This window comes from Spermophilus citellus, assembly GCF_964194105.1.
Source record: "Spermophilus citellus genome assembly, chromosome: 6".
NCBI lineage: Eukaryota > Metazoa > Chordata > Mammalia > Rodentia > Sciuridae > Spermophilus > Spermophilus citellus.
In genome coordinates this window covers 159912811-159938418 of record NC_138187.1, presented here as the reverse complement: position 1 = coordinate 159938418, position 25608 = coordinate 159912811, and the positions used below count along the sequence as shown (strand labels likewise).

Below are 25608 nucleotides of genomic sequence, written 5' to 3'. Positions count from 1 at the left end.
TGAATAATTCTGTCCTTAGGAGTTAGCTTCTTAGTTGGACAGTATTTTACTTGTTTCCTTCTCACTGAGACTTGGAAACATCTACTATATACTTTTCCGTAATCTGTTGCTTGCCCTGAAATTTCAGAATTATATAATATGTGTAGCTCAAAGGAGCTGAGAGATGTCATGTTGGCCTGTAGGCAAAACCACAGCTAAATTATAGTAGCAAGATGACAGTCTGGGGTCTTTGCTTCAAGACTGGTCATCCCTGCATTTCAGCCAGGTTCAGAGCAGAAGCTGGTGTTCCGTCTTCCTGCTCCTCCTCCTGCTCCTCCTGCTCCTCCTGCCACCTCCTTTAGTCGTCTTAGTCAGCTGGATCATTCGGAAATCAGGCCTGTGAGCTAACGGCTTTCTCCAGGGACATTTGCAGTTTAATAATAGCCACTGCCAGACACCACGCTAAATACTTTTCATATACTATTTAAAATCCTTAAAGCAATTCTCTTAGCTTTATCCCCACTATACAACAAATGGGATTCCTAAGAATTTGGCCCAATGTTACAGACTAACATCCACATAATTAAAAAGTACCAAAGGTTGAATTTTTTGATGTCAAGGTCTATGTGCCTTCTACTACCTCATGCAGAGTCTTGTAGAAACCTAAAGCTCTCAAGATTTAGAAAGATGAAATTACCAGAAATACTAATTCTCCCCTCCACTGGTTGGGGAGATGTCGTGGTGGGCGAAGGCGTCCAGGTGGGAGGTCAGGCTCACATCTTCCGTTACTGCCAAGTTGCTCTGACTCTGCCAAGAGGCCTCCTTCTTCAGAGCGCCGTGATGCTGGGCTTGACGAGGTCAATCTCAGATCCCATCTCTGTCAGGACGGTCCGTGGTTCTTTTCGGTAACACATCTTACTGTGGAAACACATCTGTGTCCCCGACAAGAGGAGAGAGGGAGAATACTCTCTTCCAGCTCAGGGACCACGTCAGACCTGAGGCTTCACTTGGGCCCACACGCCTCCAGCCAGCCGCCACACGGCCTCCCTCCAGAGCCTCTCCCTCCCAGGTTCCAGCCCCCACAGGTCCTTCCCTGCTCACTGCTGATGGTCTGATTGTCCTCTGCTCTACCACCAGAGGCCCATTTGTGTTACTAGAAAGTTCTTCTTCACATCCTTGAGCCCCCTTGTCAGCGTCCCCCCATTTTTCAGGCTTTCTTGCAGCTCTAGGTGGTGCTTGCATCTTGAAGGCCTCCTCTCCTGGCCTCTGAACCTCACCCATCCCCTCTCAGTCCCCTGGGAGGCACCTCCAGTGCCCCCAAGCAGCACACCACCTCTTTATTTGGACCTCCGACCTGGGCACAGTGGTGTCAGGGCTCGACCAAGGTGCTCTCCCCTGGTACTTGCTGAAGCCTTCTCACTCATTCCTTACGCATGCGCCTGCCTGTGGAAAACCAAGCAGTGTGGATTTACTGAGATGGAGGAAGGTCGTTTTCTAAGTTGGCAGGGAAGGGGTAAGCTTCGGTGGGAAAGGGCTCTGCAGTCTCCTTCCTCAGCCGAGTTTTTACAAGAGGTTGCCTTTGTGTTCTCCTTGTGGTTAAAAATGTGCAGTTGTTTGTTTTGCAATAGGTTTTTGTTCTGTGTTGCATACAAATTTTCTCTTTTATATATATTTTTTTCACTTAAAATTAAATCCAGCAAAATGTGAAAGAAAGAGAAGTGAAATAATCTCACAGCTGCTAAATTTTCCTGGAAGGCAAAGACATCTCAATTTTAAAGTTAATCTTAAAACATGAAATCATTGTTTTCCAAAACAGCTGTCCAGTCAAAAACTCCTTTGTAGTGTACATTTTTAAACAACAGTTTTTTTAAAAAAAAAAACCACTAGGACCTTTGTAAAGATTTCCTTTATCTGGGTTATGAATTATTTTCAGACTTTTGAGTAGTTGTTAAAATGATGAAACTTACTGGAATAAAACAGATGTCTGTTCTTTGTTTTGTTTGGGGGGAGAGGGAAATGTCTCGGGGATGCTGGGATTGACGTGGTACCTTGGCAGTGAGGTCTAAATACATGATTGTGTCTTGGCATTCCATTCACCATCATTTTTTTCTGCATAATACTGTAACGTACGCTTTATGAGAACCGCGGCCTGGCCTGTCTTACTCACACATATCCCTCAGGACCTAGCACAAGGCCCGGCACACAGCTTCCCAACAAATGTTTATTAAACAAATAGAGATGAATACCATAAGAACCATCATACAGGAAGACGTGCCACGCAGTTAGATGCATGATGCGTCCATCCTTCTATCATCTCTTATAGAGACACTTGGCCTAGAAGCTTCTTTCAGTAGGAACTCTGAGGTGGAACATGTACCTTAAAAAATCACTGCTGTTTGTTTTTTATTAGTTCATTATGGATCTTGTATCCACAGCTTAATGTAAAGCAGCTCTAACATTGCTGTTTTTCTGATTCTTGGAGTAATAAATTCCGTGAATCAAAAGTAGTCAAAAGTAGTTCAACTCCGTGCTATGTAGGGAGGCTGTGGGGAGCACAGAGGAGAGAACTGGGGAGCACTGGGAAGAGGCTGTGAGGAAGGGCAACACTTTGCCCAGTGGTGACTGGGGGCAGAGGGAACAGGGAACTCAGGCCCAGAAGGATTAAAGGGCTTGTCACAGGGTTCCTGGCCACAGGCCGTTGCCACCACCATCTCTGCTTAAATATCCCTGATATGCAAAGCAGAGGTTGCCATTGGGATGCCTGATTTTTTTAAAAAATGGAGAATGTGACTGACTTTTTTCACAGAGTCCGTCATACCCATGGTGTGGAGATCGTAGTGCACCTAAAAAAGCATATCCAAGTGAGTCCCTCACAGCCAGCCTTCCTGCAGACCCGGTTCTGACCAGCTTAGTTTAGCAGGGTTACCAGGGTGTGGGGACAGACTTTGGGCCTCGGTCGATTTTTGCATCTGGTGTGTGCGGCTCGCCCTGTGGCATCTTGCCAAAGGCCAGCAGGGAGGTGCCTCGGAGCCAAGATGGAAGTGACTTGCGTGGTGGGGCCCAGGGTGCAGCGTGGGGGCAGTCCCATTCACAAAGGCCCCAGTTTCACCTGGGACATCTTGTATCGCCAGACAGTTGGGTGGTATGGACCAATTTTCCATGTAATAAAAACTTATAAGAAAAAAATAATCTTTCTAACATGAGTCATGCAGCTGACTTTGATAGAACTAGACAAGACTTTAAATAATAGCAACATTGAGGTAATAATTTGAAAACAATTTGAAAAGCTAATTTTGTGGGGAGCCATTGTATACAGCCATGGACACCACAACCCTGCCCAGCCCCTCCCCTGCCATTAAGATGTTCCCCTGCCCTATTTCTTTAAACTGTCTCTCCGTTTTGATGAACTCACCCAGACATCCTCATCGCAGGCCCAGGCCCAGACTCGGGATTCTCGTCTAACTCTCTCTAGGTGTGTGGGGGCTGACAAAGTCCTCAACTGTCCCAACTGTCCCTGTTGTTTCAAAATCGGGCTTGTTTTGTTGGCTTGATAGGTGCTCTGCCTTGTGGAGTGGATGCTGCTTCCCCTTTTTGGTACTTTATAAATCTCAGTCTTCAGAACTTCCTAATGAATCATTATTTTGAATTTATATAATAATATGATTGTTACTTAGTCACTAACTCCAGTGAGAGACTCAGGTAGCACGAATGTCAAGGGGAAGAGGCCAGGTGAGTGGACGGGTGGCACTTTGTCCCCACCGTGATAAAGCCCATGGCTGCTCCATATTTACTCCTCAGATTCTGAAAATGCTGAGCCGAAGCAGGCCATCACCACCCGCTCTTAGGAAAGGTTAATAAAGGAGACTGTGGGAGAAGAATTGTGGTTCTCCTCCGCCTTCTTCACAGTTGCCTTTTATTCCCTTCTAAAGTCTCTTATGGCTTTGGGCTAAATGAAGTTGGATTGCAACAACAACTTTTTTTAATGACATTGTAATATTGGCTAATTTGCCTGCTATTGGTTATGCCCAAGTAGACACATGACCTGTGGCTGTTTGGTTTGTCCTCCTCTGGGAAAATAACTTAACGAAGCTAATAAGCTGATTAAACTAAAATAAACAAATTCATATTGCACCCAGCACTGCAGCCACATGCAGCAGGACTATTATTTATTATCCTGAGGCACCAGCCCCGCATGGCCAGTGCCTACCGGGCATTTCCACCCAAGGCCTGCGGGGCTTCCTCTTTACCCCTCTGAAACCAAAGCCCCTTGCCCACCCGCTCAAGCCAGCCTTGGAGCCTGGGGGGGGGGCCTCTTCCTCACACCCCTTTCTCCCCTCTAGTTAAAGTTGCTGCTGTTGCTGTTTTTAGGAAACAAGCAGATAAGGGCTGAGACAAGGAGGGAGACTGGAGGCCAGCGCCTTGCTCAGGCGTGAGCTCCTAACACTCACTCCCACAGCTGAGCCTCGAGGGCAGAGCTCTGCAGGACGCCTGGGGACTGCAGGCAGAGCCTGCTCAACTTCCCCTCTGTGGCTCAGCAGCCCAGCCAGTCCTTCTCCCTCCTCTCTAGGGGAGGAAGCAACACAGGCCTGGACAGGGGGCCAGAAGCTGAAGAACCTTCTGGAGGCCAGGAGATGAAGTCCCCACTCACTCACCAGTACCGGGTTCCTGATCTTTGTTTCCATGCCTCTCCATCCCTGTAACATCCGATCACTGCGGATATGGGGGCAAGGCGGAGCATTAGATATGAAGCTTCTGTCCCTTCTGTGAGAACCTCCCCCCGTGCAGTCCTGGTTGACCTTCTTCTTGGCCTTTTCCACCATAAATGGGAGCCCACAGTTAGAAGGCAAACTCATGCTTTCCGCTTTCTCGTGGTGACCATGACGGATGCTGACACGTACCTGGCACCACGGCACTGGCAGGCAGAGCGTGACCGGCGGCTTAGTCGCCTGCAGCTGCAGCTGTGCTTACAGTACATGTGTTTTGCAAGGCACTTTGGCTTTTAAAAACATTTGGGGGGCGGGGTGGGGGGTACCAGGAGTTGAACTCAGGGGCACTCGCCCACTGAGCCACATCCCCAGCCTTATTTTTATTTTATTTAGAGACAGGGTCTCACTGGGTTGCTTAGGGTCTTGCAGTTGCTGAGGCTGGCTCTGAACTCACAATCCTCCTGCCCCTCAGCCTTCCAAGCCACTGGGATTATAAGCATGTGCCACCACGCCCAGTGCACTTTGACTTGAAAATATGTTTCTATGTTGTTTTAAATTTTTATTTTCAATTTTTATTCACTCCTTTTTTAAAAAAAGATCTTTCTCTATCAAGAAAAGGAAATAGCATAGGTTGAGTATTGAATCGACTCAGGCCCAAGAAATTCGCCCTTTCTCAGTGAATCATCTTCTTTGAGTCAAAGGCCATGAGCAGGGTCCAATACAAGATTGCTGCCTTGATCTTTGAGGGTGATACTGAAATACAAGGAAAAGAGTGTCAAGAGATGGGGGAGCAGGTAAGTCTGTCACTGTGATCGCTTCAGTCTCTCCTTTAGACACTGAAGATTGTTTCCTGAGCATCGGGCTGTGCTTCATTTCTCTGAACAAGAGAAGCATCCCCTACTCTGGTGGAATGTGCAGGAGGCTAAGGGAGGCTGAGAGCAGAGAATGACTGCTCAGTTAAAAGTGTTCACTGCTGCGTCCGTGAGAATTTGTCCCAGAGCCACCTGTTGGGGAAATTGAGGATGGTTACGGCTAACCCTGGGAGAGCATGCAGAAAGAGGCTGGGTGAAGGGGAGGGGAGGTTGCTCTCGACAGAGGAGCAGCATGTCTCAAGACCGAAGCTCAGCATGTTCATGGGGCCTGATGAGCAAGAGTCAGGGATCCTGTAAGCTGTGTGGAGCTTGCTTCGCTGGCTCCCATAGGGTTAGGTTTGGCTGCAGAATGAAGAGTAGGCTGGCCGGTGGCAAGAGTTGGGAGGTTTTCCTGGTGGTCCAAGCGAGAGGCGGTGGCACCCTGGACTAGGAAGATGGAGTAGAGGAGTGGCCAGGGGACCCTGAAGGGCCTTGTTGGCAGAAGGATGGGCTTATGGGGAGGGGTCGGAAGTCTGGCCCTTGGGGTACTCGCCCTAGAGGAGCTCGAAGGAAACAGACTCTGAGGGAGCCAGCCCCAGAAGCCCACGTGGCAGCTCCACACTGTGGAGATTTACAACGCGTCTTAGCCGGTTAGTGCGCCCGGGAGCTCCTGCATCAAGAGGCTTTCCCCGAAAATCTGGGGGGAAGAGACCTATAAAATGCTCCGAAACCAGAACTATTTTGAATGAAAATTTTTCCTATTTGTCCTGTGGATATTGATGTCTGTAGAGATTTTATGATTTGATTTTATGTGTATTTCCTAGAAACTTTATCCATAACTGATACTTAGAAATTCACTATCATGAAAGTATACTTAGCATCTCTTAGGATCATTTCCTCTCCTGCCTGTTAAGTCATATGTCTCGTTTCTAATTTTGTTTGTTTTCCCACTGCTTATATTACAGTGTTGTCTCATTGTCTGATTCATCAAAGAACAAGCTCTTAAATTTAACCACGGTATATTTGGTTTTCCATAATTAATTCCTGACTTTATAAAAGCCCTGTATTCTTCTTAGTTTTTATAATTTTCCAACTTGTTAAACCCAATGCTGACAGTGTGTGCTTTAACTTTTTTATTTTTTATGATAAGGCATACAGGGCTGAGTGCTTTTTTTTTTTTTTTTTTTTTAACCTCTGAAGGTTACATGTGCAGAATTTCAGTCCTGTGTGTAATACCATTCTGTTGTTTTGTATGTACCATGTGATTATAGTTTTGAGTTGCTATTTGACACAAGTGTTTTTGGAGTTTTATATTATTTGAAATGGTTTGGTGGTTCTTTTCTGTCTGGGTTTTTATCATAATTTCTACTTTTATTGCACTTCTGTTTTGTTACCATAGATATGTGAAATCAGGACTATAAAGATAAAAAAATAATTCTTGGTCCTAGCTTATTAGATTCACATGAATGACATCATGGGTTTCATTCTCAATTTAGAGCAGTGTAGGATCTTTGTATCATTAATTATGGAGAATCTCTGGAGAAGTTTGATACCAAGAAAAATCAATGAGAGTGGTCAATCAGACAAAAAAAAAAATAATGCTAACGAGTCCCTACTATTTTGTGTAAATGTGGGGACCTATTGGTGCACACTCAAAGCCCCACCAATGAACTTAGATTTCAGTTGGCGGGTTGGCGGGAGACAACAGATCTAACAGATGTGATCTTGATACAGATAAGTGCTGGAGAAAACAGAAGAATGAAATGAATGAGAGGGGGTGGGGGTGCAGAACTTGAGCTGTTGGGCCCAAGGCTTCCCCAAGGGATGGCTGTGGATCAGGGATGCAAGTGATGAGGCCGAACGTCCCTCCAGCCCGAGCTGGCCCAGAGCAAGCAAGGGGTCGGGGAGGAAGCAGGGCAATAAGGCAGGTCGGTTGTCCCCAGAGGCCTGAATTCTTCCCGCTCACTAGAGGATGATGAGCAGGATGGTGGCTTCCTGGTGGAGAGTATCAAGGAGAGGTCAGGAGCTGCAGTGGTCACCCAGGAAGAAGACAGGGGCTTGGACATGGGGTTCTGTAGCTCATCCACATTTGAATGATATTGAAGGTCCACTTGAGAAAAGGTGGACAGAATTGGACCCTGGACCTAGCCCTCAGTATCCCAGAATTCAAAGGTTTAACAACAAAGGAGGAAGAGACAGCAAGAGAGACTATGGAGAAACCTAAAGTCGGGATAGCGTCACAGAAGTCTTGAGAGGGCCAGGTCAGCCATGGCAGTGCTGCAGTAAAGCCGCAGAGCACCCGGCAGGGACCTGAGAATTGCTCTAGCAACCTGTAGAACACACACCTGGCAGGAAGGACCACCATCCTCCCTGGAGAGCATGAGAGGGGGAGGCTGGAGGGAGTGATCACGGTAACTCAAGGAGTTTTCCCATAAAAGCAAAGAGAAATGGGAGTTCTTTTTTTTTTTTTGCAATTATATGTTTTTAATAAGTCCCTCAGTCTTTTGAAGTAAGGGGGGAGGACATAAATTATTGATATAATGTCTAATATAAGAGATAGTTCAATATATTAGTTGAAACTAACTCTGTAGTTAGTTTCTTTTTTTTATTTATTTATTTTTTTATTGGTTGTTCACAACATTACAAAGCTCTTGACATATCATATTTCATACATTAGATTGAAGTGGGTTATGAACCCCCAATTTTACCCCAAATGCAGATTGCAGAATCACGTCGGTTACACATCCACAATTTTACATAATGCCATACTAGTAATTGTTGTATTCTGCTACCTTTCCTATCCCCTACTATCCCCCCTCCCCTCCCCTCCCATCTTCTCTCTCTACCCCATCTACTGTAATTCATTTATCTCCTTGTTTATTTTCCCATTCCCCTCACAACCTCTTATATGTAATTTTGTATAGCAATGAGGGTCTCCCTTCAGAGAAATGGGAGTTCTTAGGAGTGGAGAGGGGTCAAGCGTGTGTGTGTGTGTGTGTGTGTGTGTGTGTGTGTGTTAAGATGCTGGTTTTATCATGCGGATGATCCAAAGAGAAGAAAGGAAGAAATTGTTAAGTAGAGAAAAAAAAAAAAAGAATAATTATGGGAAGGAAGTTCACGAGGACTTAAAAGAAATGGGACCCAGTGTATACACTGGGTTTGACCTTTCATTGTTAAGGGAAAGGCAGAAGATGGATTATTCTCATCTGTATTTTCATTGTGAAGAATGGAGCATTATCAACCAAGTAAGAGTGGCCAAGGGGGTCTTGGAGATTGAAGGGAAGAATGGTATGAACTGAGAGTCATCTGGTACAGTGAGAGAGCACATGTACTTTGTAATGACAGCCTGGAGGTCTGGAGGCATCGAGTGCCCACTTGATATGTGCAGTTATAAATCTGGTCTGAGTGCCCTCAGCCCCATTGTCTGACTTTTTGTCTTGCATTCATTAGAAACTTAGATGGAGCCGTAGGAAAACTGCTGGATTGGAGTTTTATTAGGCAAGTAAAAGAGTGGAGGGAAAGATGGGAAAGAGTTGACCGTCTCGAGGTTGTGGTTACAGTGACCTGCTGAACAGAAAATGTAAGGAGGGAGATGACTGGTGGGAATCTGTGGAATCAGGGGTCGGCAGAAATCTACAGTGGGAGTAAATGTTCAAAAAAGAAAGCAAAATGGACATTGTGACTGATGACTTTATCACCAGTGCCTTGGTATATAAATTTCTAATTAGTCAAAAAAGACATTTGTAATTACTTAACAAATCAGTGGCCAGTAGAAACTTGTTTTGAATCACGAAAAACAAGTTGAACTCTACTAACTCTAGTTTTTAATAGAATTAAGCAAATATAATATCCTTAGACCTTGATGAAGTCTTTTGGAATACACCTGAAGGAAAATAGAGAAACCCAACTAAAAGTGCCTCATGTGAAATCTGACTTCTTAAGAAGTAAGAGAGCAGGTTAAAGGAACAAGTGACCCTGCCTAGGGATCATCTGAGGTCTGCTGTAGGTCATGGTGCGATTACCACCGACCCTGATGACAGCAGAAGAATAATGTGTTATTGCAAACGTGCACATAAAGCAAAACAGGAAGAGCTGTGAAGGTACCATTTGCCAGAATCAGGATTCAGCCATCCCAGCAAGCTGGAATGATGGACCCAAACCAACCAGATAAAATGTAACCATACTAAGTGTAAATTTTACTCTCTTGTTTACAGGGGACCATGTGCATTCAGTTCTGAAGAACCCTGGTTTTATATGCAGCCACAAGTAAAAGACCAAAAGGCAGTGGCAATAATGCATAATTAAGTTTTTAAAATTTTCTGTATTTTGCTCCTATATTCTCCTTATACTGACTATTGGTTAAGCCCTTCCACAAATACAACCTTATATTTCTCCATCGTTAGCCTGAGGTAGACATTATTATTCTTATTCTGTGGATGAATAAACTGAGATGCAGGGAGATTGTCTTATCTGGCGTGGTGTAAGAGCAGTAGAGCACATGGGATTGCCTGAGGTCTTCGCGGCCTTGACATCGTCTCGCTCTGCTGGGCTCCGTTCCATTCTCCTGGGCTCACGTTAGTGAAAGTTGACTGTCCAGAAAGAAGGCGAGCATCCCATCACACTGTTTCCTTGCATTTGTATAATATTATATCCATAGGTTTGTCATCAGTTGCTGGCATTTCATTTTCAGAACATCTTTTAAAATAGAGCAAACACTTGGGAGGCCAAGAATGAACGGTAATATCTAGAAAATTCTTTATATAAGAAACATTTGAAGTTACTGGCTGAAGAGTTGGCTTAGAGACTTACACACACACACGCGCACACACACACACACACACTCCTAACATGCATCTATAAGTTTGTGAAAAAATTTTATCAAGACATGTTTTTTAATTGCAAATTAATCCTATTTAAAAATCCAGGAGGCAAGTTTGCAATTTAAAGAAATTCCATAGTGCATTAAAAAATGATTAAAAAAATACCTAACAAATATATACTTGACAAAGCAACTCAATTTCACTAGGAACCAAGAATTGCCAATGAAAGGAGCAATTTCAGAGCTGAAAACGTGAGAAGGAATGGCCATGGGTGGTAAGGGGTACTCATGTGGCAGGCTGTGGTCAGCCTCCCTGGGGCCTGTTTGGTGATGTGTGTTCAATGTCAAGGTCATGTGCAGACCTTGTGGCCTAGCAGTTCCTTTCCTAAAAATTTATTTTTGTCTAATGATTTGACAATTGGAACAAAAGAATTTGAAGATTATTTTGAAACATTCGTAATCATTTAGTATCTGGTTTGAGATGTTTGAAGAGCCATCATAGGTAGAGAAATTGAACTTCCTATTTTTAACAGCTGAAAGCATTCTTTTGACATGTGAACAAAATTTTCACATAGAATCAAAACCGGGGTTCATCACGTGGTCTTGTTCCCTTCAGTGGAAAACTTACAAGACCTCAGGGATCAAAATTCCTCCTGCATGTTTTCTCGGGTAGCAGTGCTAAAAGACCTCAGGGATCAAAATTCCTCCTGCGTGTTTTCTCGGGTAGCAGTGCCGTTCTTTGCTTCAAACTGTGAAACCCAGTCAGTTTGGTTTTGCAGTGCAATCATTCAGAAGCTCCTATCTGCATGATTGCAGCTGAAATAGACTAAACAAAACGATGCAGTCAGTACAAATTGCTGTGGGTTATCTGCACAGCTACAGCGTGTGGTGAGAACCTGGAAGCTCATCAACAGAATCCATGAGACTTCCAGTAAATCACTCCGTTCAGTGTCTTAAACCTGCATCCAACTCCCCTCCGATGTCTAGACGCAGCCTAAGAGGAGGCTTCGAAATGGGTAGAAACGAAGCAGCCAAAGCCACGGGAGACCCTCTCCTAATGTTTCAACCAGATCATTATTTTCCCTCTCAAGAATTTGGCTCTCCTTTAAGAGGAAAAAAATTAAGATTTTCCATGTGAAGAGCCCCTGAAAGCAAACACTTTGGAGAACGGTCAGAGGGAACAGGCCAGAGCCGAATTCTTCAGAGCCGCTCAGAGAATGTGGAAAGTCTGCATCGTCTTGCTCTTCGTGCTTTCCAGCTGGCCGGGGCTGCTGGGCCTCAGTCCAGCCTTGCTGTCCCGCACCTTCACATCTTAGGGAGCTCGTTCTGTGCCATGGAGACACCTCCCCAAGATGGCCCGAGTGGTAGCTGAGAGCTCTGGGAGAGAAATAACTAGATAATTAGAAACCGATAACTGTGTCCTGTCGAGATGATCCATCAGCCCTTCCACACCACCACAGTGAACTTTCCTACTTGGAGAATATTCTTCCTTTAAGTATCTACCTATTTTTTTTTGAAATGGTTTATTGTGCTGTTGTGGTCTGTCGGTCAACTATTTGTGACACTTGTATAACTCAGGCCTTCTGCAAGAAGCAAAGGACCTGGCCATAAGTTAATGAGCACCATGCATGCCCTGGCACATTCATTCATTCATTCATTCATCCTTTCTTTCTCTCATTCATAGCTATTTGTTTTATGGAGGCCATATGTCAAGGACAGTGGTAAGCCCTGATTGTGCCGTTTCTTGAGTATTCGATCTTGGGAAAGTCCCCTAATCTCTGATCTGTTTCCTCATCTGTGAGAGAGCTCAACTACCAACTTTGCCGGGTTGCTGTGAAGATTAAATGAGATGATTTCTCTTCTAAGATGGTGAAAAGTTTCTCTTTTGCCCTTCAATATCCATTGCAATATCCCAAAATTCACATACACAGCACACATGGAAGGTCTCAAAAACACTGGAAAGTGGAGATGTCCATCCACCATTTAGTGAACTGGACTGAAAACCCACCACCTGCAGTAGGAGTAGAGCAGACAAGAAGACAACCAGAAGCTGCTTCTGCATCTCTCCACAGCATCGTCTTGAGAAAAGGAGATGCTGTGCCAACCAGAAACCCAGATGGCCGACTCTCTACGGTGAGGCCAACTCAAAAACGAATCCAAGAGAGAATTCACAAATGGGGAAATCCAGATTAAAAATGCCTGATGGTAAATATTTATTCAAGATAAACAGAGAGAGTTCCTTCCAAATAATTGCTTGAATGTAACAAAATCAAACACAAACATTTAAAAAAGAAACAAGGAAATTCTTTTTTGAGATGTGAAAACAATAATTCAGGAATAATCTAGGTCAGTATGTCTGCATCTATTAACAAACTCCATGTGATAAAGTGGCAGAAAGCAAGCGCTCTCAGTTCAGGCAGTGAGGAGCCACGCTTTTACTACTGAATTTCATACATACCAAAATGATTTGAGAAGCTTGAAGATAAACTGAAAGACAAACATGTCAAAAGGCAGTTAATTTCTCACCTTAAACAAAGGAAATAGTAAAAAGCATTAAAAATAATAATAATAAAAGCAAGTCAGGCTCTGTGGTGCTCACCTAGGATCCTAGCAACTTGGGAAGCTGCGGCAGGAGGATCATGAGTTCAAGGCCAGACTCAACAACTTAGCGAGGATCTAAGCAACTTGGTGAGACCCTGTCTCAAAATAAAAAGAACTGGGGACATGGTTCTGTGGGTAAGTGTCCCTGGGTTCAATTCCAAATACCAAAAATAAATAATTGAAATAAAAGCACATCTCAGAATAACAAAACTAAGACCAAACTCATAGCCATGGCAAGGAATAAACATTATTGAAACTTCCCTACTCATAGGTGGTGATTTTTAGATGGAAAATAAAAATAAAATGCAGCCATGCTGTTGGTTTTTATAAGTCTTTTCAAAAAGTAAAATAGGTAAAATTAAAAAAGATAAGAAAAAATATATATGTCTGTTAAATACAAATAAGAAGAGAGGAACCATTGAATTAATGTACAAAAAATATGTAATGAAATCAGGATAAAGAGCATCATTTCAATAAACATATTAAAAGGTCAAAGTCATATATATATGATATATATATACAACTAAATATATATATTTAGTTGTATTTGGACACAACACCTCCATTTTTATTTGTTTTCATTTTTCTGTGGTGCTGAGGATCGAACCCAGTGCCTCGCACATGCTAGGTGAGCACTCCACCGCTGAGCCACAACCTCAGCCCCAGAAGGTCAAAATCTTTAGTGGGCAAAAATGTCAAAGCATTGATGGAGAACCACTTTTTTTTAATAAAATTAAAGTTTCTTTAAACACGATACTCACTATTTGAGTGTGAGAATCATTATTCAATAAATATTAATTGTGTATCTGTTAGTGCTGGTCACTTTGTCAGTATAAGCCCACTTGTCCAAATAGGCCTTTCTGTTTGTTAAGATCTTCATGCTGTTCAAGAAGATTTTGTCATTTTCTTAATAAAAAAAATATTTCTGTTTTTATAGGCTCTGCTGCTAATGTGAATGGGATCTTTTCCCATTTCGATTTCTACATTATTGGCAGTATTCAGAAAGGCAGCAGAGTTTGTGTGTCTTGCTCTTAATATCAACCCTTTAAACCCAGCATCTTATTCATTCTAGTGGTGTTTTGCCAAGCACTTGAATTTTCCAATTATTTCTGAGTTAATTTTGATAATTTGTACCTATTTTAGGATATTATTAATTTCTTTGGGATTCTTAGTTTTTACTATAGCATTGTGTATAATATTGGATTTTATTTTTTTCACTCTCTCTTATGTTTGTGATTATATCCCATTTGTGATCATATATACTTTGTTCTCCCATTTTCCCCCCTTAATTAAGACTGTAAGTGAATTATGTATTGGTAAGGGGAAGACACTGTGGGTGAGCTTATCTGTTATGTGAATTTTATATCTTCTATTTCACTAATTATGGTTTTAATCTCTGTTAATTATCTCTTTTTGTTTTGTAAATAATCTTATGATTTCTCTGGATAAACGTTGACTTTTCCCCTCTTGCCTGAATGGTAAGCATACTTTAAGCCACACGTTTTTCTACAGCCTTTGCTCTGCTCCATTGGGTATGAAGAGTTTATATTTTTATTATTTTCTAAATATTCTGCCCTTTTGTCTTTTTCTACAACGCAGGGTTATCGAGAAGTGTGTTTCTCAAGTTTTTCTTTTACCTCTTTTGTTTAGAAATTCTTTATTTTTCTTTTTTTCCTTTTCTTTTTTTTGTTTGGTTTATGATCAAAGAATATGACATAGATGATGTTTCCTTTTTAAAGCTAAGTAAGGATGATACTGTGTAAAAGTATTGGTCTAGGTGGATAACAGATTTTTGTAAACATTTTGTAAAAACTAAGCAATTTTTCTATTCAAGTGATAAAAATTCTATTAAAAGAACTTCTTTTGATTATACTACTTATTTCCATTATGAGTTTTATTTTTGTTCATTATAACCATCCAATTTGAGAAGAGTTATATTAAAATGTGTCTATACGAGTAGAGGAAGGACATAGGGGGAAGGAAAGAGGAAGGACTGGGGATTGAAATGGAGAACGGTATTTTATATGCACTTAATATGGCAAAATGAACACCACCATTATGCATAGCTATTAATACACTAAAAAGTACCTATGCTTCTATTTCAATTAATTATTTTGCGTTCGTGTTGTATTTTTAGTAGCACCTGCTTCATTTACTTAACTACTGCATTATTTGGTGCAAACAGCTTTATGAATATTTTCCAAACTCCATAAAATATACCTCATATCATTACAGAATATTTCTGTTCATACTGTGATATCATTTATTATACTTTTAAATTCTACTTGTATGCTGTTAATATTGCCATTTATACTTTAAAATTTTCTTTATTTTTTTCTTACCTGATATTTCTTTGCACCTTTATTTTTATGAATATTACATAACTAGCTTTTGTTTTTTTTCACCTAAAATGCCTGCCTGAGTTTAGAGGATTCAGTCCCTTTGTACTAATTTAATAATTAATATACTCAAATTTTTTATGTCATTTTTTTGTTTTTCTAATTCTACCCTTTTTCTCTTTCAGTTGATTTGCTCCAAAGATGATTGATTTCTCTCTTCCTTTTTTTTAATTCTGGAGTTTAATTATACTCTTTACTTCCATAATAGTTAATGAAATATTAGTATCATCACTACATAGTCAATAAATAGTCCTATTAATCCATGAGGCGAGTTATTAATTATTTCTCTGATGACCTCCTCCTCCACCTCCTCCTCCTCCCCCCCTCCCCCCTCCAGCTCCCCGACCTCCAAGATCTCTTTAATTCTGTTTCCCCCCTCTCCACCGCTCCACTTGCCAGAGGAGACCTTGGGTACATTTCCACAGTCTCCAGCCCTTCCCAGATTAGCACTTCTGGTGAGTGTGGCTGAGTACTTCCTGTGTGTCCAGCGGCCACGTTTGGCCCTCATGATGGACACTCCCGGTCTCTCTGCACTTGTCTCCTTGTGGCTGTGGGTGCTGCAGCCCCTGTTTCCTCTCTTCCTCGTCTCTCCTCTCCTGGAGGCCCCTCTCAGGGTCTGTTGGGCTGCTTTAGCCCTGAGCCAGCTCCGGGATTCCCTGGAGTGTGTGGATCACATCTCCATGGCCATGGGTGCCAACTCTGCAGCCCTGGGGTATCATTTCACAGCCTTCTGCCATTTGAATGTTCAGCCCAGGGACAGCCAGTTCATCTTCTTTTGTAATGACCTTTCTGTGTTTTAAAAGCAGTCTGTAAAATATTTTCTCGATTTCAGAACCCCAGGTGCCTAAGTGGAACTGCACTTTCAATCTACATATTTGAGTGTCTCTGCAAAACCAGAGAAAGTTTCCCTTTAAAAAAAAAAAAAAGTTTCTTTTATGATTCTTTTTTTCCTCTCGTCTTCCTTTTTTACGACTCCAGATATTTTCAGGTTAGGTGTTCCAGGTCTGTCTTCTCCATGATCTCATTATTTTCCTTCTATATTTCCCACTTTTCCTGATGGATCTTGAGCGTTACTAGTTCTGCTCTCAGTAATGACCATCCTTTCCTCGTGTCTACTTGACATTCTAATTGGACGGTCCGATGTTGGAATTCCCAGGAGCCTGCGCATGCAGCTCTTCAGGGCTCCCTCTGTCCTTGTCCCTGGGGTTCTCCCCCATTGACGGCCTTGGTAATCACTGTCCTCCTTCCTTCTCTCTGGCGGCTAGGCCTCTGTAAGCGTCCTTTTATTCTCATTTGTTCATCGTGGCCTCGTTCCAGTTGCCCAGTGCTTTCAGCGGCTAGTCCCACCCTCCACCTGGAAGCCACAGACAGCTCAGCAGCTGTGGGCCAGTAATCGCAAGTTGCCGCTTTCCTATGGAGGCACCAGAAGGGATCCCTTCACCTGCATTAGAGTGGAGAAGGCTCTGCGTCTTCATGCCTACAGAGGGCGCAGGGTCAGGCACACTGAGGGGATCCTGTGGTTGTTGAGGGACCCTTCTAACAGGGGTATGCCACATGCGGTGGCCACAAAGCTCTTGTCCAACCCAAAGCAAGAAAGTACGACAGCTGTGTCCCTCACACCCTCACCTGGGTCCCGGGTCCCAATCCTGAGGTCCGCCTGACTTGGGAAGGAAGGTCCGTTCGACCTGAGCGGGAAGTGCAGAGGAAATGGAGTCCAGTGAAGCCACTGTCATCCCAGAATCCCCTGGGGACCTGCATATGCTCTGCGCACTGTCCTCATGGCATCTGTGGCTGATGGAAAAGGCAGACCTTCATCAGAATAGAGGAGGGGGAGAGAGGGAGGGTGAGGATGAGCACGGAGGAAGGAGAGAAAGGGAAGAAAGGCAAAGGGACAGAGAGAAAAAGGAAAAGCACCAACTTGGTAGGAGGTGGGACGAAAAGGTAAACAGAAGGGGGAACGAGGTGGGAGTCGGGGAAGGGTTCCCAGGAAGCCGCGACCCTGGAGGAGGTAAGGGCAGAGAGAAACGGAAGCACTGCCAGGCAGAGCAGGATGGGCAAGGCCTGGGGCTCCTCTGAGGACCTAAGGGAAGGCCGGAGGCTGGAGCAGAGGGCCAGGTGTGCAAAGCAGCCAGAGCACAAGGTCATGGCCATGGCCTGCAGGGGATGAGGGCCATCATGGCGGCTCTGGTCTAGAAGCGGCTGCACTGGGGTCTTCCCCAGGGATGAGACGTCGTTCACATTCTCAGGTCATGAGGATCCCGTGCAGAGAACTAATGGAAAGGGAGGTGGGATGTTGGGAGACCACTGCGGGGCTATTGTAATGGTCCAAGAGAGAGTCAATGACAAGGTCGTGACACTCTTAAGTGGCAAATGGAAGAGGGTTGGGGACAAATGGAAAGTGTCAGAAATACCCCCAAGTATCCAAATCACACCACTGCCATAAGGCATGGGAACAGTGGAAGAAGACCAGCTGGAAATCACCAGTTCACGGTTCGTGTCCAGGGTCACCGACAGGGAAGCAGAGAAGTCAGTGGGCAGCCTGCCTCAGGCGGTCTAGATGGACACAGCACAGGGGCGTGTGCGGCTGGGTGGAAGCTGAGGTTGCTGGGTACCAATGAGAGCACCTGGGGACGAGTAAGGAGAGAAGACTGTGATCTTGTAGCTGCTAGCATCTGCCTAAGTCGGACTGTGTTTTCCCAAAGGTCATTAGACTGTATATCATCATCTTAAAAATGATCACAAGGTTTGATCCTGCAATTCTCTAGTAGTATTTCCTCAGAAAATAACAACAGTTAATGTGGCAAATAATATGCATGAATAATATTCATTTAAATATTACTTATGATGGGAATAACAAAAAGGAAATTATTTAATTATCTAATATCAGGAGGAGGGTAAGCAAATGTTCATCCATTTATATTAATGGCCATTCTGGCATTACAGTGTTTATAAAGACCTAACAGTATGGTAAATGGTCATATGATAACAGTAAGTGAAAAAACAGACATGACATTAATGAGAAAGCTAGAGAGAAGAGGAGGGGCCGGAAAAAGGAGTTTCCACTGTATGAACGTGTGGAACTAAAGAATGTATAAGGTTGTGTGTCACCCACTAGATTGTGTGTCATACACCTGGATGATAGCTGCCACTTTTATATATTCATTTGTTTTCCAATTCTTCAACATGGGCTTCTTACACTGTATGCACTTTCATTATTAGGAAAACCATAGTATTGTCCCAGTTTCAGATGACACATCATAGGCATCGCACCCCGTTAAACTCTGGTTACCTTTCCTTTTCACAATTTGACGAGCGTTTCTGTTCCGAATCTCAACAGTCTTTGAGGTTGTAAGATCATTCCCCTGCATTTAAAAGCTTTATGAGCTGCTTAGTCAATTGGACTTGTAAAATGGCCTTAGAAACCGGTCTTATTACTGGACAGTTGCAAATGCCTTCCCCAGAGCCTTCCAGTCGGCTGGCACCCAGGGCATTACAGGGAGTGTATGCGTCCTTTGCCCTTGAATTGCTCAGTAGCACAGATAAAATGAACTCTTTACTATGAGGGTTTGTTTTTTGTTTTTTTTTTAGAAATAATTATGTGATAAACACATATCAGAATTTGCTAATTATTTTTAAATACAATAGGTTGTTTGGTTTTTCTCTAGTGATTATCTGGGAACTTCTGCTTGGACTGTCATCTATATCATTGTCTGTGGTGACATAGAATCCTTTTTTATTTGGCTTAAAACTAAGAGTATGGTTTTGTTTTGTTTTGTTTTAACTCCAGGAACGTGTACAAAGACTACCGTTTCCTTGAGCTGGCCTGCGACTCTCAAGAGGATGTGGACAGCTGGAAGGCTTCTCTCCTCAGAGCTGGGGTCTACCCTGACAAGTCCTTAGTAAGTTGGCTATACCTCTTATTTAACAATTATTATTACCCGCGTTGAAGAAAATATGCTAGTTCTTTGTACCACATGCTAGAGCAACTAGTTTTCTTACTGATTTAGTTAATCTGGCAAACTCTTGGCTGATACTTCATTCTCTTTATATTGCTTCTTATGATGCTTTTCTCCATCAGATTTCTGTATTAAGAACCTAATCAGTGTATTTGTTGAAGCAAATGCCCTCCCTTGCCACAAAACATAAGCTACATGTTCTCAGATCAAGATTTCCTCTACATTATCCCACAGTATTATAGGATTTCTCTGTGTTATTCCACAATATTAATAGGAGCAACATATCATCAGCAGTAACACCAGTATTTCAGATTCTAAAAAAATACTCATTTTTTTAAATAAATATCTCTCTTTCCTTGTGTCAGTATTACTTGTACCCTTTGTTGTATCTGTATTGAACTCTGGCTAACGTCACTATGAGTGTGAAGGAACAAAAACAGTATGGCTCTTTCCACTTATCTTTATTAATACACTTCAAGTGTCCTGGAGACACTTCTCTCACTGAAGTTAATAAACAGACCTTCTCCTTGTGTTCTTTAGAAACCATAATATTACACAGACGCATCTGAAGTCTGAGTTTAAGCTCTGGAAGTCCCGCCCATTTTGTGTGCACGGGCCCTTGAGCACGCTGCAGACGGATGGGTCTCTGCACCTGCTGCTCCTGGGTCTGGACGCCACCCTGGCTTCTCCCCAGTGTGGAAGCACCAAAGTAGAGCCCCAGGATCTGGACCAGCTTGAGCCTTGTGCTGCTTCCTTGGTTCTCAGTCCCTTCACAGTGCAGATCGCGTACTGATCTAGGCTCACGGTAGGGACAGAGGCTTTTCCAGGCTCAGTCTGAGATTTGGGTACAATGTGAGAAAATTGTAGCATTTCTGGGAGACTTTAGGCCCAGCCACATCCCTGGGCTTACACTGGAAATTAACAGAGTTCCAGGAGTAAAGGGTGGAGGATTTGTACCAAAATGTTCTTCCTGCTCCTATTTTAGCTTACATGTGGACCCCTCAACCCCTTCCATCCTATGCATGTGTCTGGGTGGCACCTAAAACAGTGACCACTGGGTGGTCCCACACAGTGCCCTGAGCCCTCTCAGTAGGACTTGTTCCTGATGCTTCCTTGGTGATACCAAGGCACCGACGCATCTCTGATTTTCATAATTGCTGTCCAGTCCTTCTCCTGTGGGGGCATACAGATCTGCATAGAAGCACGCCTCTCGAGAGACTATGAAGAAATCATTTTAAAAATTGGAGGAAATCACTTCCACCTAAGTTTTAGTTCTAATTGGTAATTACTCTTCTGTATCCATTGATGGTGGTGTGTTTACTTTCACAAACATTCTATATTAAAAATACATGTATTACTTATTTTTTTATTCATCCATTCCACAAAAAAAAAAAAACTTCTGGGCACATGCTTTTTAGCATCGGAGGCATTAGTGAGACAGGTGAGCAATAAGGTCCTGCTCCACGGAGCAGACACTGGGCAAGTGCATGTGTAACAGTAATCACGAAGCATCAAGATAACGGAAAGTCCCACCTAAATAAGTTAAAGGGACAGGTGACCAGAGGAACCCCTTTGAAGAGCAGGCCTTGGCATGGACTTCTCAAGGAAAGGAGAGATTAAATGCTGTGACTGTCTGAAGAAGGGGATTAGGGGCAGAGGCAGAGCAAGTGCAAACCACACACAGCACAGCGTCTCAGAGCAGCCCCAAGAAGGTCTGTGTGTCTGGAACACCGTGAGGCAGGACAGACTGGCAGGTGGTCTCCACGATGGTGTCAGGGCAAGATGATGTTGGCCTTAAAGGAATGCACATTTTGCATTTTACTGTGAGGGAGAGAGAAGCCAGGGAAGGGTGTCTCCAGCTAGTTGCCATGATAAGATTTACATTCTTGAAAGACCTCATGGCTGGGTCTGATTAGAAGGAGCAGCACCTCTGGGTCCAAGCACAGGCTCTAGTGTCAAATCCCAGGAGCTCGCTTCCAAGCTGTGACCGTGGGCAGGTGCCCTCGCCATTTACATTTTGCAATTCTCATTGCTTAAATAAGACAATGCCATCCTGAGAGGGTGATTGATGGGGTCCAGTGAGATAAGGTGTGGAAGGACCCAGCAGAGCAACCCAGTGAGGACCCTGTTTCCTTGTGTAATGATAATGATCATGACTCATTTCCAGCTCAAGCACTTTCTTTAACAGCTAGAAATAACTATAATGAAGCCCAGCGGGATTGTGAATCCTTCGTGCTATCTTCTATCTTCCAAATATGCTTGAGATGTGTAGGATATCAGTGTTGGGGGCGAATGTGTATCTTCCTTACATGTAGCTATAGTTGTATAAAAATGTTTCAAATCACAATTTTGTAAACTAAAATCTGTTTTAAGTGCACTAGAACAATTGGCCATGTAAGAAATTTTGTAATGTAGTTTTTGTGCTTAAGAAATTTTGTAATGTGTGTGTGTGTGTGTGTTTTTTTTCCTGCAAGAAAAACTATCATGGAAAAGCAAATTTTTCCAGCCCCAGTTTTCATGAATCTGGATTTTCATACACCAAAAAGATAATCTAAGAAATATTTTATATTTTTAATCAGAATACTCACTTTTAAGCAAATCTAGTGATGTCCTCCACAATCTGTTTTGATTCTTTTCACATTTTCATTTGTTTATAAACACACATTTGGTACAATTGCCTGGAAGAAGGAGTCTAGAAGTTTTTACTACATACCAAAGACAAGACAGGAAATTAAACTTGGCAGTGTGCCATGAACATTGCATTTCTCAGTTTTCATCATACATAATATTTGCATTTTTATGCACAGTGTAGGGTTATGGGACATATTAAAGGCTTGGATGGTTTGCAGATATTTAATGGCAGCTAACTGTTAAAATCAATCAATAGAATGCTTTCCTACAGCTTCCATTTTGTAAGCACTCTCACATTTGGGAGAAAGATAGTTTTTGTTCCTGATTTGGAAAGATTTGAAGAAATTAACCTATAACTGACACTTCTAAGTCCTGACTTATTCTGGGAACTTATTCTGTGAACATGTGTGTATGTTGGTAATTAAAGGCTACCACTGAAGAATTTTTAAAAGATTATTTTACTGACACATACATAGATTGTTCCTGTAAATAAAATTACAAACAAATACAAATTTGATTAATTATCTAAAGAATGTGATGTAACAGCTAGCTTTTTTTGACACAGTACAGTTTACAGTGTGACTTGTACATAAACATTAAGGAATTCCAAATTCAGATTCTTTGAAGCACTGTGTGCAATAGGATGAGATAGACTTCAAGTCAGATCCACTCACATTTTAAATCCTGACCTTGCTATCTTTTAGCCATGTGGCGCAGGCATTCTATTTATTCTTCCAGTTATTTATTCTCTAAACTCAAAATAATAGTCCTTCCTCAGGGTGATTTTATAGGATTAACCAAAGGTCCCTGTGCATCACAACTGCCCAGTGCCTTCAACTGAGCGCAAGTTCAAAGCCTTTATTATTATTATTCAGAGTCATTAGCATGTCCATAGCTCTGATTCCCAACTTAGTATGCACCTTTTCTTTGGAAACTAACTGTCAGTGGATTTAGGCATGTGAGAATTTTCTTCTGTATTGACTGAGGAAGTCGGGTTGTTTAAAGGGAGCCCAATGCTGCCTGAGGGGACAGCACAGTCTTGGAGGCTGCATTGGTCAGACTGAAGTGAGCCAAGGGTCTGTCAGGTTCTCACCTGCCAGCCATCTGAAAGAAGGAACCTGAGGTCCACACGTGCCCTGGAAACGAACTGGTATCAATTCATTTTGGGGTGTGTGGGCAGGGGTGGGGGTACCAGGGATTGAACTACAGAGCCACATCCCCAGCCCTGTTTTGTATTTTATTTAGTTGCTTAGGGCCTTACTAAATTGCCAAGGCTGGGATCATAGGTGTGCGCCTCACCCAGCCTCAATTTAATTCTGCATGTTTGTTAGTGAGACACCTGAGAGCTTCGTAAGAGGTATATATAGAGAGGGACCTTTGGTCTCAATTATGTAATAAGAGATTTAAATGGAAGTATGGCTGGAGACATAGCTTAGGGGTAGAGGACCGGCTAGCACGCGTGAAGCCCTGGGTTCAAACCCCAGCACCACAAAAAAAAAAAAAAAAAGCCATGACAGTAGAAAGTGAGACACTGTGGAACTTGACTTTCCCTCTGAAGCTCAGACTCTCCAGCCGTAACTGAGGCTTTTATGATGCTTTGTGTGTGGGTTGAAACTATTTACTTGAGCCTCTGGTACCTTCCTCTGCATGAGATAATAGGGAAATGGGACTCCGTGATTCCAGAAGAGGAATGTCATGGGCTCCTGGTATTCGCTGACGAGACCACTCACTCACACAAGGCTCGTCCTGAGCCCAACATGAGACCTGAAGTCCCATCGCTCAGCCCCTGGCAAGGAGCTAAGTCCTAACTAAGCAAGGCTAGTCCTCACACAGAGCTCAGAGCAGCTCCAAGGCCAGCTCCGAGGAGTCCTCCATTCCTCAGTGGAAGCGCTTTCAGGGTGCCAGACATAAATCGCTGTCACCCAGAGACGGGGAGGCAGTCCTGAAGCCTTCCCAAGTCCCCATTCACGACTGTCTGCGCCTCTTGCAGAATAGACGTTGGGAAAGCACTGAATGAAACAAGGAATGGCCAAGCCACACCACGTCCTGGCTGTGCGTTTCTTGTATTTGGGGATTAAGGCCTCCTCCTCTGTGACATCACTGTTGCCACTACAAACAGAACCATCTGCCATGGAGTGGGGAAGCCAGCCATTCCCTCGTGTGCAAAAATACTTGGTTGAACTCCTGAAACTTATTTGGTAGATCAAAAGCTGCATTGCTGTGGAATGCAATAAACTCCATCTGTTTGAGGTATTTCCAGCAATATTGCACTTCTTGGGAGAACCAGGGTCCCATTATTCTCTAAAATAGACTTTTACTCATGATAAAATTCCCAGTGGGGATCTTTATTGCATCGTCTTTAGGAAGGACCCTTTTTTTTTCCTCCTTCATTCACTCTCGGGCATTATTTCGGTCTCAGATAAGCTGGGGTGTTAACAGTCGTATTAGAGCAGCTCAGTGTCAAGAAGCCTCTTTCTCCACGTTGGTCTATCAGCTTCTCTGGCTTTCTCTATTAAATATGATGGCCAGACTGGTCCCTGGAAGAGAGAAGAGGCATATCCCCCGTCGCCAGTTGGTATTGTCTTCCAGAAAACTCTCCCCTAGCTCCTCTCCCAGAACATCCTCAGTGTATCCTTCCCCTGCACATTCCCACTGGAAGCTCAAGGCCAGACCTCAGGCCTGGCTCCTGGGTGCTGTGCTCAGTCCCTCCCACAGAGGCACACGCTTTGCTCTGGCTCTCTGCAACCCGCAAGGCGAGTTCAGATCTGTTTGCAGCCCCCAGCCTCTAAGTCCTCCCCCCAGGATCTGACCCCAGGAGGACCTGGGCTGCCCCGGGAGTGATGAATCACCATTTTATTTTTTTAAGCCATATGTGAGTTAAATTGTTAGATATAAATCATACTCTCACGGCTCCAGTTTGAATCAGGAGAGCCATTTGCCCGCAGCCGGCTGCGGGCTGCTCTGCCTCTCTGCAGAGTGTCGCTTTTTAGAAATGACTGCATTTTTGTGACTAACCTTTCCAGACCCATTTTCTTGACCGTGGACCAGTGTTGATCTTGGCAGCAGCCCCCTGGACAGCATTTACTTCCCATGCCAACCCAAGACCAAGCTCCTACTTGACAAAATAAAGGAAGGGTGCAAGGAGGTCGCAGCTTGGTTTGTGCGGCTGTCTCCCCTGACCCGCCTGAGCCTGCACCTTCCTCTGCTCTCTTTCCCATTTCTTTTCTTTTTTTTTTTTGGGGGGGGGGTGGTACCAGGGATTGAACTCAGGGGCACTCGGCCACCGAGCCACACCCCCAGCCCTATTTTGTGTTTTATTTAGAGACAGGGTCTCCCTGAGTTGCTAAGGGCCTCACTGTTGCTGAGGCTGGCTTTGAACTCGTGATCCTCCTGCCTCAGCCTCCCAAACTGCTGAGATTACAGGCCTGCACCACCCCACCCGGCATCTTTCCCATCATTTTTAATTCCACGTTTTTTGAAACCAAGGATGCAGTGTGGGTTTAAAAATGTTCTGCCTGGGGTTTTCCACAGGTTGGTGTGTGGAGGAGGGGCTGCAGGAGAGGGCAAGCTGCCCTCCACCGGGCCCTCACACTTACTGCACACACAGCCACACTCCTCACCAATTCAAACTGGCTCTCTCTGGCCGGGGTCCCGTACCCCAAGAAT

General features: G+C 43.6%; 1 protein-coding gene across 5 annotated transcripts in view; it reads left to right on the top strand.

The window, feature by feature from the left end:
- Positions 1-25608, top strand: part of DNM3 (dynamin 3) — a 432335-nt gene that overhangs the window by 315670 nt on the left and 91057 nt on the right. For all 5 annotated transcript variants that reach the window (XM_081298148.1, XM_081298146.1, XM_081298145.1 and 2 more), the window contains one exon: positions 19143-19254. In XM_081298148.1, the coding sequence (XP_081154274.1) occupies positions 19143-19254 (112 nt within the window). The remainder of the gene's footprint in view (positions 1-19142; positions 19255-25608) is intronic.